This window comes from Lissotriton helveticus, chromosome 7 (assembly GCF_964261635.1).
Source record: "Lissotriton helveticus chromosome 7, aLisHel1.1, whole genome shotgun sequence".
In the NCBI taxonomy this organism is placed as follows: Eukaryota; Metazoa; Chordata; class Amphibia; order Caudata; family Salamandridae; genus Lissotriton; species Lissotriton helveticus.
In genome coordinates, this window is record NC_136068.1 from 311029372 (window position 1) to 311043299 (window position 13928).

Sequence of the window (13928 nt, forward strand, 5' to 3'; positions counted from 1 at the left end):
TCATTATGGGGTGACACCGCAATGCAAGAGGCGGCCCCAGGTTGTGTGTGTATTAGGAGACGTAAGATGTACGATGTACTTTCAAATAAAAATAACCTGAACATATTGGATTTTTGTGTCCACTGCTACTCTTTTAACTCATATCATTTGGCAATAATTTTAGCCCGCCTGGTCAGCGTAAAAACCAATACCACATCTGTACATATTCAGTGAATTGTCAGGGAATGCTGCTAATATGTAAGGAGCCCTAGGATTCGAGCATTGGAGGGACCCGAGCCAATCTTGGTGCGCCAGGCAGAATTCAGAGGTGTTGATAGACTGTGGATTCTACACGTGTCTCTGTCTGAACCCTAGGCGTATCATATGCCGTCCAGCTGCGAGTGTGCGGACTTTAGGCGCGAAAGAACTAGATACTAGCCGGTTGGTGACAGCCTGTTTATGTCCGTGTAGTCCATTCTAGAGTGACAAGGGGAGGGAGTGCAGGGCGGAGTATGGCTTTAGGTGATGACTGCGCGATGGCTGGACGGTTGGAAATTAACCATATGTGTAGAGGTCAGGTCCATGCAGGGAATGGGAGAGGAAAGAAGGAAAGATAAGGTATTAGAGAGGGAGGGGAATGGGGTGGTGAGTTTTGAAGGAAACACAACGGACATCATGCGGTCGTTTTAACATTTAGTAACGCCCACTCAAATAAAACAAGAAGACGGCAAAAGTGAAAGCAGGGGTGAGCGCGAGACGTCAAACACGCATATGGTGCACGCACAGCAGCGGCAAATGTGCTGAAAGCTGGCGGCTGCGTGCGTTCACACGTGCATGACCGCAACTGCTAGGCCAGCAGAAGCATAGGGGAGCACTTCTAAAACCACACTACTAAATGCCTCACAGCGCATGCGCTGGATCAGCGAGACCTAAAAAGGAGGTGAGTGGAGTCCTACCCTAGGAACTCTTAAGCCACTGCACTGACTGAGGTAATTCGATAGGGAGCACCTTTCTATCCCACCACTAATGCTCTGTATCTAACTTGTCCCACCCACTTCGTCCATTTGTGTAAAAGAAGGTTAGTGTGTCATGCTTGCACTGATATGCGGTTTGTCATGATGCATGGAGTTAGAAGATCTAGCACAAAGTCCATGCTGGCTTTTGTAAACCCTGCACAAATGTTTACACCTAGAGCACCAAACTAAAAAGGCCACACAAGGGTCATACTACCACGAGCTTCCGGATAAACAGAGTGAGTCAAAATCAAATGTAAAAAGAGTTGCAGTGCATTAATCAGGGACTGACCGTCGTGACCGCAATAAATGGTCAACCTCAGTGACACGTAACCTTTGGAAGCTAAAATTCAGCCTTAGGAATCTAGGCTTGCAGGCTTTTCAACCTCGGTGGGATGACTTGGCTGGGTCATTCTTGATCACATACCAACAGCATCCAAGTTTATGTCCCCATTAATGAGGTAACAGACTAAGAGGATGTCCTTGTGAATAGCAGTCATGGTCATTCCAGCCAATCAGAGAACAGAATGTTGTCAGGTAAGAAGATATGTACTTTTAAACCCAGGACTTAAAAAGAGTCAAACAATTAGTCGGACAGCAGCGTATACGTGTGAGGAGGCCTTGACCTTGCAAGGGTGCACTAGGCCCAGGTGAGCGCAAGGAAAACAGGCCCCTTACCCACTGGTTTGATAGTAAGTAACAGCTATAATTGGTGGTGTAGTGAGCCCCCTCAGACCTCCAGCACCACTCAAATCACTTTCATATTTCACTATTCTAATTCATCACTAATCCTTTATGGGTTCCGGAGTAGCGTGCTACTCGCCGAAAAAGCACTTTGACGCCTCATCACGGGTAGTAAGCGCTATATAAATGCAATTACAGTACAATACCTGCTGTATATAAGGAAAAAACTGAAGTAAATAAACTACATATAAAAGTGAAAAATAATATCTTTATTTTAGTGTCAAAGCATACATAGCTGTACGACAGCAGACTTCAGCATGGCAGCGCACACAGCACAAGTAGAAATTATTGGAACACAAATATAAAGAAAACATTATGCAGAAACTATACTTCCAGTTTCACAGACTAACAAATGTATTCACACTGACCATGCTCCCTATCACTCAGGATTGTCTTAACCGCTAGTTAAGGGCATTATTTAACGTTCCTGGGGTCCTTGCGTAGCAAATTGGTGCGTTAACAATGTGGGAACCTCTGGTACCGGTGTATGTCTCACAGTTGATGACAAAATGATCCTATTTATTTTGAAAGATGTATCAATGTTCAATAAAATCAGCTAAGTATAGATGTGCTGTGCACCAGGAAGTCATCGCCTGGTTTTGGGCTATTGGAGGGGGTTGTTGTTTGAGTGACAACACAATTAATGGGCCACTCCCCTTCATCGCTGCTGCCCATCCTAAAATGGCCCCCATGCAACTGTCACATTAATGTATAGGGCTTATCCAATGGCCTCCATTGTGTCATCATGCTTGGTGCTCCAGCAGGTCCAGCCTCCCCTCTGCCGGACCCATTAGACAGGCCCCCCCTGTGGGAGGGGGGGGTCAGGGACATTTTTTAGGGCAGGGGGAATTGGTGGCAAAACCTGTTCACCCCCACTACATAAGCAGTACCAGCTTATCACTCAGGTGCACTAATGGATGGATTAGGGCAGAAATACCAGTGTTAGCTTTTTACGGGCTTCCTAACTCCGCACGCAGGAGGAGTGGCAGCAAACACCGCCTACGGGTACCAGCAGCCACTGTTGGGAGCTGGGTGTAATAACCATTTATAATACCATTAACCTCTTGCCCCACCATTATTTTTTTGGTGGAGGTGAGTTCATCATTTATTCTTTTTCTAATTACAATAATATTGGTATGTGTGTTCCTGGCCGCTCTCCTCTATAAATTGTTTATTTTCAATCATTTACTCTGCTTTAACTTAATATTTCATGAGACAATATTAAATGATTGGGACCTTCTAACTCCATCTGCAGACCCGCAAACCTAGAATAATTTTCACTATGTGATCCTATAGGGAGTAGTGTAGGAGCCTTGGAGAGGGGAGCTTAGGACCCAATGCACTTTCCATTTCACTTGGAGATTTTAGTTGGAGCCCAGCTGTGCACAACATTTATACACGAGTTGGAAACCTCTCTGTAAAAGAGTTTCCAGCTTATCCAGTAACAGTGGTTGTGGACTGAATAACCCTGCCATAAGTTAAAAAAAATGTGTATCACACAGCAGGCCCATCTGAATTGGCATGCCTGCCAGCGGCGCAGGGCCAGATTGGCCATTTATTCTATCGGGCCTTTCCCTTGGGGCAGGAGCAGTGGGGACTTAGTTGAACAATTTTGTAAGAGATGGTGTGGGCCCAGTCCTACTTTAATAGGAGTCTTTCTCATTGTCATTTTCTGACCCAGAGGCAAGACATATTTAAGGGGTCCATGTATAGAACACATTTTAATGTAATGACTAATTTCCTGCTGATTCAAGCTCACATAATGAAAACAATAAGGTATTATTTGTTAAACGTTCACAGGATCACAAAAACAGCTGAAGTAGGTCTTGCCCAGGCCCCAAAAATCTTTAGGATGAAATTGAGTAGAAAATGAGAGTCAGAGTTTAGAGGAAGAAATAGATTAGACACGATATCTAATAGAGAGAAAGTTCACTTTCGTGGGGTGGTGGTTTGGGGGCGGCTGCTGGGCAATTGCCCTCTGTGCCCAAGCCTTAAAACGTCTCTGGAATCTTGTTATTTCACTTCCAAATTTATAGAACGTTTGAATACTTCAGAAGTCTCTTTTCCAAACCAGAAATAGGAGTGCCTTTTTCTCCCAGAAGGGATGTTCTCTCTGCACATTGATGCTAAACTCAGGCGCCAGCTGAGGCTTAAGCAATGCTCTAAAGTCTGTGACCCCAGAACGCCAGGCCTGAGAGCCGGAGTGCATTTATTTATTTTTAGGTCTTGCTTAATCCCGTCCCCTCCCACACCTCCCTGGGCTTGCAGAGCCATCGTGATAGCTTTGACTTGCCACAGACGGGGCATGGCTGCAATGCAGAGAACGAGTGAGGGTTGAATCTGAAGGGAATGCGAACACAAGGCAATGGATGGCTTTTAAACATGGGTTTCTGGCAGCTGAGGAATGATATTGTTTTGATCCCGTATTTTAAAGAGGCACATTAAACCCTTCACCCCTAATCTAAGTGTGGTGAACCGAAATTTAGGAATGTGTAGTGTAGGGACAGCAATTTGGCAGGAGTTAGTCCTTATATGACGAAGAATGTTCATTTGAGTTCAGGCACCAGAGCCGTCTTTCAGTTGCACAGAGCTTGCAGGTTCTGGCCTCAGACAGCAGAACCATCTCTCAAAGTGAAAAAAGTAATTATGGCCTCTGACAATCAGAATCGGCACACTAACAGCAGAACTACCTCTTAGATAGCATGGATCTGGCAGTATGAGCTATTACGATGGCAGAGCTATCCCTCAGATTGCACTGCGCCTGTTTAACCCTAACAGAGAAGTGATTGAGTTGCTCACCATCACACTGAGCATCAAAAAGGTGTTACCAAGGGCAGTGTCTTTTTATGGATTTTTGGGCCTCCGGGCAAGATGTATTTTAGGGGGCCCCTGTTTGCAACAAGTTTGAATTTGTTACACATTTTTTGCTGATCAAGCCCAAATGATGCTATACAATACTGAATTATACCTATACTTTGAGAGATGGAATCATATAAAAAGAGCTGAAATAAGTCTTGACAATGGTCAAAATAATTCCTCGAATCCCACCTGCGTAGAGAGAGCAAAGCGGAGAGGTAAAGGTAGTCAGATAGAGGGGGAGTTGTTGAGATAAAGAAATAGACAGAGGTGAGATAAAGAGAGGAAAGGTTTTCTTCCTCTTTGGGCCTCTTGGAAGGTAGGGGTTCCCTGGGCAATTGCCCAGTTTGCCAATGCCTAAAAACGTCTTTCCTCCACAGCGTTTGTCCCTTACAGCACAGCCTCCTCAGTTGCCTCCCTTGCTCGTTCTCCTTTTGATTATTTTTTATTTCTTTTATTAATTTCAGATACACAGAAAATCCAGATATTGTGTAATAACCACCGCTAAGCTTATTTCTCTGGCTCTCTCTCATTGAAGCGGTCTCACTAATCCCAATGCCATATTGTAAGACCGGAAGGAGGTTGGGTTGAAACTGTCAAATGGCCTCGCCCTGTGAGCACGCCCCTGCCGACATAGCGGGAACAAGATGGAATCCTCTGCCACCACACTGGCCATATCTCTCAAGCGCAGGGGTGTCGTTTGAGGTCATGCACCTTGCACAAGCCGTTTTAGCAGGGAGCGGCGACACCAGTTTCAGGAAGGAAACACTGTTTTTGTTGTCGTCACTTCCACTGGCTAAGACTGCCTGATTAGTAACTGCTGCATTGTACTAGGAAAGATAAAATGGTGGCGTGTGAGGTATAATGTCAGTGGGATTTGGTGGGTGGGTGCCCGCGCCAAAAGCATAAGGCGTAGTATGCACATAGCATGCCCTGCTTTTTTGCTAGACCGAAGGCAGGTGCCCAGGCAACATAAGCCACAATAATATCTATAATTTCTATAAAACTGGAAGTATTTCAAAAGAATGTGAGCAGCAAACATAGCACACTCCTGTCTAAGGCCGGTGCAGAGAGTGTTGTCACCCTTGGGGATGTGAACTCATGGCCATGTGAGCCTTCTAAATGTTGATAAGCTGGGTCACTTGTCTCTGGCCTGGGCCCTCAAGCATAGTCTGAAACCCTCCTCCTCAGGATAAGGCTCATCGGATGTATGTCAGTACAGCGCGATCTTTTAAATCGCGGTACTTAACAACGCGGTTATTACAACGCAAGTCGTTACAACGACTTGCGTTGGAGGGCGCGGATTGAGGAATATTATAATTTTATATTCCAACACCAGTCCACATAACAGTAGGGAAGGTGTTGGAATATAAAATTACAATATTCCTTAACCAACAGCGCCATTCAGCGCAAGTCGTAGTAATGACTTGCGTTGTAATGGCAGCGTGGTAAAGGTCGTGCGGTGTAAACACCGCGTTGTAAACGACGTTTACCAGGCCCATCACAGCCCCATGGCTACAACCCTGCCCGAGGCGGACTATGCGAGAGGTAGACCACTGATTTTATCTAATGTCCTTGCATTTCACCTGAGCCACGGATAACTGACCAAGTCCACTGTTCTCCATCTCAGTCCCAAGGCCTTATTTACAGCCCCAAACTCTTAAAACCAGCTCCAGGCCCCCTATCAAAGCATTGTGACCTCAATTCAAGAACATCATTCCTTTGCTCTACATCCCAGCTCCATGCCCTTGGCCAAGGCAACTCTCTTTCTTCTCAGTCCCAGGGAACCAATCTGTACCAGACTATGTAGTCTAGCTGCAGATCCTCTATGCTGGATCAACAGCCCTAGCAGTTTCATCTCAACCACTAAACCTATATTGTAGACCCTGTCTCTCCATCCCAGATGCAGTTCATCCTTTTCGTCTCCAGGTTGTCTGTCCCAACAAGCTCTCTAGTTGTGTCATGCCACATAGCCCAGCACCAAGCCTGCTATCTCTGCTCAATTGCCATAGACAATTCCCCCTAGCCCCATTATGAACCACAATCTTCATCCTATATCCAGACAAATCTGTTCCCGGCCTCTGCGTGACCTCACACCCCAATTCACTCTTTCTGATACTTGGACCACCAAGGTAACTCGGCACTCAGGTTCATAGGATTGGTGGACAAAGGTTAATTATAACTTATTGGTATAAGGTGTGAGGCGGAAATAAACTTTCTGATCTGGTGCTCTCTTACGCACTTTGACTGAGAAGCCCCACACTCCTCTCTGGAATAAGTAGTCACTGTTGTTAATACATACCCTTCCTCTTCATCAGATGTTCTCAAAGCCTCCTAACCCTAGTCTGGTCTGTTATTTGCTTTCATTGGCTTTCCCAGGGCTATTATTAATCTTCACGCTTTTACCACTTCTCCTTTCTTAAGCAGGTTCCACACTGTTCTTTAACTCAGGAACAGTTTCTTGAGTCACCCAGATCACAAAGCTATGACATCATCAACCTTCATATGCTCACACTAATACAGAAGATGTTGGCCAAACTTGGCCTTTCCCCGTCCAACAAGCACAACAGACAAAGAAGCACTCAATGGGTGAAGAAAGCCAGCAGCCTATACCCCTGGGTTGCAACAGAATGAATCTGACGGAAAAAAGAAGGAGTTGGAGATAAGTGCCCACCCAAGAAGAAAATGAACATTTTATATGCTAGGTTTTAGGGTTTGTAAGCTTTTGCAATTTACTTTTCTTCCATATCTTTAGTAGATCAATAGGATCCATGCTGTTGACTTATTTTGCAGCACTCTAATCATTACAGCACCTTCCAAACGTCTATTGAATGAACATCATCTGTTTCTATTGACAATTGGGGCAAAGATCCAAATGAGGTCTGCCAACATCTGCTTGCTTTTCCAAGAAGAGCTTTGTGAAATGTGCTGTGTTCACACCAGGACAATGGCATCACAGTAGAAAAGACAAGCAACGGTTGAAGTATAGTGAGACAGGGAGTCTTCTGCAGGGAGCACATGAGAAGGTCCCTTATGATTCGGAATGTCCCCACAAATCTCACAAGCATGGATAGGGTGTATCAGACCCATCTTCTTCAGGTCAGGGGCCACATTCTGCTGTCAGATTCATTATATTTCTACTTGGTGCATATTTCATGTTTTGAATCATTTGTCTTTCCAAAGTGAAGTATATAGATGTCTTGGCTCATGTCTCTTTGGATCCACCGACAATCAGTCTTTTTTCCTTCCATCACTTAGGCTGTGGAGCTATGATCACATTTCGAAACCCCTTCACTGCCTTTAGACGGTCACTCTCAAAATCAACGACCAGCTTCAGGCGGCCGGACTGTTGAGGGACGAAATCTACTCGGACCTTCGCATCCTGACCAGGCTCAATGGGGCAATCACTAAGGAGAAAAAGAGAGATAAAAAATGATGAAAAACCTGTAAAGAACTACTAAAGAGAGCCCAATTAGAGACTAAATGCTATGTAATTGTTGCGCATTTTATCGCTCACACAGTCAGAGCTATTGCTGCATTATCTACAGTTGTGCTGAATGAAAGAATGGAGGCATCGTGATCAATGGGCTTTTGCAAGGCCTAGACCCTCCTACCATTCCGTATAGAACACCCCACTGGAAGGGATCGTGGCAGCGTGAACTCACCACCCACGTCTGCAGAGACTTACGTAAATACTGAATTACAGACATCGGGCTTGATTTAGATTTCTCCGGACAGGATACTCTGCTAAATATATATTCCATTTTATCCTAAGGGATTTATAGTTCGGCGGATGGGATATCCCTCCCTGTTGTGACAGAGTAAGCTGCCGACTGAGATCTAAATTAAGCCCTTAGTCTTATGTAGTCATTTCTCTGCAAATTACACCAAATTGTTTATTCAGGTCAACAATGAACAACATATTAGTTTGGTTACTAGAGTTTCCTCTTTCTGGGTTTCCTTCAGACCTCATAGGTACTCAGTATTTGGAATTAGTCTATATGACAACTTAGGCCAAATGCGATCAGTATTTCAGTGTAAAACATGGGGTGATGGATCATTCTGCTAACAAGTGGAAGAGTCATAAGTATGAGCCTAGAAGGAAGAGGATGTTACTTACAGTTCCTTCACCACCTGGCTGTCGGTGAGGCCGGCCCCCTCTGCCTTGAACGAACAGCCATTCAGAGGCTCCGGCAGGGGGTTCGTCAATGAGATCTCTGCCACCAGCTTCCTCTTCTGTGCAGGTTCTCCCAAAATCTATACAGGTAGAAAGAGGTCTAACATGAGACAAAAGAAAAGTGGAATTGCTTTGCTGCAGGCAGCAGTGGCGAGAAGGTCTAAAAAGTGGTTGCGATGGTGGTATGCATCCTTTGACTAGAGAATACTTAGATTCCATCACGGCAGCTCCGCCAAATCAACTACATTCTCTAAGCTATGTCTTTCTTTATTTTGAAATGGACTCAATGGACTGGAGACACCTCTCTCCTCTAACATCTAGAGATCTATCAGTATAACGCTGCACTTCAATAAGATTACAACATCAACAATGCAGTACTACTGGAATAATGCAACAGTGGCAGGCGAAATTATGTGGTAGAGTAGATGCAACCCCTCCTACCCAGATTCAAAAAAGACCTTAACATTCATCTACTCACTACATTCTGGGGAAATTAAATCGCTGGTCTCCTTTATGACAACCTCTCCTCCTCCCTCCTTAGACTTCTCTCCCTTCCCCCATTCACCCCTTCCATTCTCCTTTTGTCGCCTCCCTTCCCCCTCCCCCTCTCTTTACCACCCTCTACTTACTATGTCCTCTGAACCCTCCTTGACATTCTATACATTTTCCTATCTACAATAACATTCTGGTTCCTGCAACTTGCTATTCTATCTCTACTTTTATATGCCTTTAATCATTTTTGTTTCCCCATATTATTATCTGTATTTTGTATTGGTTTTAACATTTGTATAACTGGTCTGTGGTCAACTACTATGATTGTTTTTATTGTGTACTTCCATTGCTGATGTAAAGCGCTCTGATACCCTCGGGTGGAGCTAGCGCTGTATAAAACGTTCAAAATAAAAATAAATAAATAAGTAAAGGCAGTTTTTGTTAATAGTGGTTCAAAACAAAATCATGACTAAAAAAGAATCATTCTAGTTAGCCTCTTTGAATTATATTTAAATGGTTAGGTGACCAGTTAATTTTCATAATGTATCCGGCGCTACACTGCACCTCTTGTGCATTCTGTTTTATAGCTTTTGATCCGTTTGAGCTAGAAACATTTTAATTATTTTGCACATTATACAGCTGATGGATTTGGTTTTACTTTATGAAAAAGTGGTCCATTGAATGCTTTAGGTTGCATTGAGTGGGCAGCATTTCAAGGTTGCCAGCGCTTGTACTGTTCACATCACCCTCTGCAGAGACTCTAGTTCTTTAATGTCTGTTCTGAACTAACTCAGATAAGACTATCTGGAAAGAGTTTCTGTTGCATTCCATGTCCCTCCCACCCTCCCCCGAAAGAAAACTCTTAGGCCAACTAAGTGACTAGTCCTGTACAAGCATGTGCACGTGATGATACTGGGCCATTTTGGATATGTGACATATCCTTATAAATGCTGATTGGCTGCCATGCATTCCATTAACTATCTTATAGGGTAAGGACCCTCATGCACTGTGATTATCAAAACAAGATTTTAAAAATCCAGTTATTCGTTCCTATGATGGCATAACACTGGAAAACAAGCATTGACAATGCCAATAGGTTTGGTCAATGAATGCACGGTCAAGCTACAGCTAAAAAAATCCATGTATGTTAATGACTGCCCCTCCCACTTGTGCTGCTCCCAGAGAAAAACTCCATAAATTATCTAGTCATCTAAGACACTTTAAAAGCATATGTGTGCCCTGAACGTTCAAACACAGGCAGCTGAATAAATAAATAAAATGACCACAGTTGTTTGGAGGCAGAGCACTTTTTGTAGGAAACACACAGTATGCCAAACCAAAACACGTACGCCTGATCCCCAACAGGTGGCAGAGCCAAAGCCCCTCTCCTTGTGGTTCTCATATAACTGTCTGGAGACAGCTGAGCTGTCAAGACAGACAATTACTAATCCACATCACTATGGTGGGCTGAAACTGCAACAAATAAAAACCCTCTAATTAGGCATGGTTTAAAAAAGGCTAAAACAAAAGGGTGGCGTTCCTTAAAGGAAAGAACATTTTTTTTTTAAATCAGTCGCAAATAAAGTGCAAAAATATAAACAACTCTAAACGGAAAGAGATTTCAAAAGAAAAAAAAAATCGAAAGTAAAAAAAAAGTTCTTTTAAAATTAAACGAGCATAAGGGGAATAATTATAAGAAGTGCAATCATACAATAGTGAACAATGAGCAAGGGAAACGCTGCAGTACATAACAGGCCTGTTGCACCAGATTGTTGTAGTGGTAGCTGACTACACAAAAACGTATGCAAGTGAAATTTGCACTAAGCCCCTGAAGGAAGCAGGCACAGAAACAAGCAGGAATCTTATTTGCACCCATTTTAGCGATTTTACATTGGTCTAAGTGACCCCGAGACAGTTTTTGCTAGTTAAGGTGTCCCACACATCACCCTGTTAGCCTCTCTCCTATTTGTCTCACCCAAGGTTAAAGAACATTAGCCATAGTTAAAAAATATGCTCAACTGCTGGTAGGTGCCCCTAAGCCAAAGGCCTTCAAATTAGGGCTAGCCCACTTTGGTGGCCTGAGTTAATCTTAGCAGAGGCATCAAGCACTGGCCAAAAAGTGCATCATGCTGAAAACAGTGCTGTTTTTGTTAACAAAACACAGAGTGGTAATGAGCTATTCCGTAATGGGCCAACAAAAACCTTTTTCGTCCCTCCTGTCCTGTGTGGCAAATGGTGTCAAAACAGGAAAGTGGGGTCCATATAACCCCAAAAGTTCTTTCCCTATGTCTGATAAAGATCACACTGTGGATACTTTTACGCTTTAGGGAGACCGGTCTTCCCATAACAGGTTAGCAATCCTGTGCTTAATTACATTTTAAAAGAGTTAGTTGAACATAAAATTGTCAAATATATTTAGAGCAGACAATTTTATAATATAAGTGTGAAAAATATGTTTGTCATTCTGGACACCCCACCTCGATGGAATGTATTCAAGGGGGTGGGGGGCATAGCATTAAAAATGTTTGAACACCCCTGCCCTAATCCAAGTGGCTTTGATGTACCCATCAAGGCAAATAGTCAACACCACAGGGCCAGAAAGGCCTTTTATTCAATTGGGCATGTCCCCAGTGGGCTGGAGCCCTTGGATGCTGGTTTTGAAAGCCAAGAGCCACTCCTGGTGCCACTTCCCCAGGTCCCAGAGGTGAACTGTACCAAGCACAGGGGGCTTCAAGAGAGAGTGAAGGAGGGTAAGGAAGGGGGACAGTAGAGAGAAGGTGATCAGAGAAGAGAGAGATAAGAGAAAGAGAAAGTGTAGATGGAAAGAGAGAGATATTGCAGCGAGGAAACAAAGGGAGCGGGGCTAGGTTGAGCATTTTTGCGATTGCTGCTTTTGGTTCCCAAAAGAGAAGGCTGAACAGATGTTATCTATTAAGTACAGGGCATGGGCCATAGTTTGGGTTAAATTTCAATGATGTGAAAACCAATAGTGAGGAAGAACGCTGAAGGGAGGCATGGTCCACCACTGTAAGTTACTGCTTACAAAAGGGAAAACAGTACAAGCACTGCACTACTGAAATTTGTTCTCAAATTGAATATGGGTGATAAATGATGTGTTTTTAACAGACTTTATTTATTTGGTTTGCACAATTATAAAACTAGGAAGAGAAAGGAAAAGCAAGAAACATCACATACATTATGATGAGGCAAAGAAAGCAGCAAAGGGTCAATTTAGAAAAAATACAGTAGGGGAGAGTGAAATTGTTAGATGGCCTCAAAAGTCGAGGTCATTTTTGCAGTTCTCCATTTGTTTAGAAATAGGGTGGTTTCCAAGTATCTTTTTCTTCACTTCCCATTTGATGGGTTCACAGGCCGTGACATATTCCCATGCTTCCCCTGCGATATGACCTAGGCAGAAAAACACTGGTAGAACAAGCTAGACTAGCCCTATTATTTATTGGCGGAGAATCTGGTGTACGCCAGAACTGGCTACTTTTGCAGAAGGTCTTAGGGATATAATTGAGGCTGACAGCTTCCATAAAATCACCTGGCTGCGCGACGTTAGAAGTCTCCTAACTTGTATGGGCATGTCGTCACTGTAGGAAACCCCCAACAGCTCCCAGTTCCCATCAAGCGATTCAATGAAGCAAAGATATTGGGAACTGGTTGAACAAGATGCAAACAGAAGAAGTGACAGTATAACGTTGACAGGGAAGTTTTTACAAATAAAACTCTGCCCGAGTCTCAAACTTTATTGGGATGTAATTTCTAAGCCCCTAGATTGTAAATTGTGAATTTAGAGTGGGCTGCTTACCCTTAAAATCCTTTACCACAAATGGTCGGCTACAGACTACAATAAATGTCCAAACTGCACCGATTTGGAGGAGACTTATTTGCATGTGCTGTTTGTACGTCCCGCGTACACCACTCCCAATAAGGTATGGCTGGCACAAACTTGTAGGAATATGGGCACCAGTTCGTCCAGTGTAGCCATGAGAATTCTATGTACCGACCCATCCCATCACTATGTGGTACCAATGGCAACGTTTTTAAGATGGATGTGGTAAATTAGATCTAAATTATTGCCTGCAAATAACTGAATATAGGATTATGTCATCTGTGGTAATGAAATATGTTTTAGTTTTGTTGGGACCATTTTTTAAGGTCCTTGAAATTCTTGTTGTCAACTAACAACATTGTGCACATGTTTTTATCTTATTTCTAAGTCCTTGGTGTATTTTAACACACATATTGCTGTATTGATTTTATTCATTTATTCAGTTTTAAGTTTTATTGTGATATTTGTGCTTTATGTACACAGCTTTTATTACAGGAGTTATCGAATAAAGCTTATGATGATGTTGATGATGATGATAAGTAAAAAAACATCCCATGCCTCATGATGAGACAATGAAAGGAGCAAAGGGTCAATTAAGAAAAAATACAGGAGGGGGAAGTGAAATTGTTAGATGACCTCGAAAGTCATGGTCATTTTTGCAGTTCTCCATTTGTTTAGAAATTGGACGATTTCCAAGTATCTTTTTCTTCACTTCCCATTTGATGGGTTCACAGGCCGTGACATATTCCCCATCGTTGGTTTTAGCCAGGCAAACATCAGTTCCGCCCCAAGCGCATAGCTTCCATTAGTGCAGCAGGTGCAGTGGCCT

At 43.4% G+C, this 13928-nt stretch overlaps 1 protein-coding gene across 1 annotated transcript in view; it reads right to left on the reverse strand.

Annotated features, from left to right (window-relative positions):
• Positions 1–1924: 1924 nt before the first annotated feature.
• The window catches only part of TGM2 (transglutaminase 2), a 125784-nt gene continuing 113780 nt past the window's right edge, over positions 1925–13928 (reverse strand). The window contains exons 12-13 of the mRNA XM_078652121.1: positions 8713–8849; positions 1925–7999 (exon numbers count right to left, since the gene is read on the reverse strand). Coding sequence (XP_078508247.1) covers positions 7843–7999; positions 8713–8849 — 294 coding nt within the window. The 3' untranslated portion in view covers positions 1925–7842. The remainder of the gene's footprint in view (positions 8000–8712; positions 8850–13928) is intronic.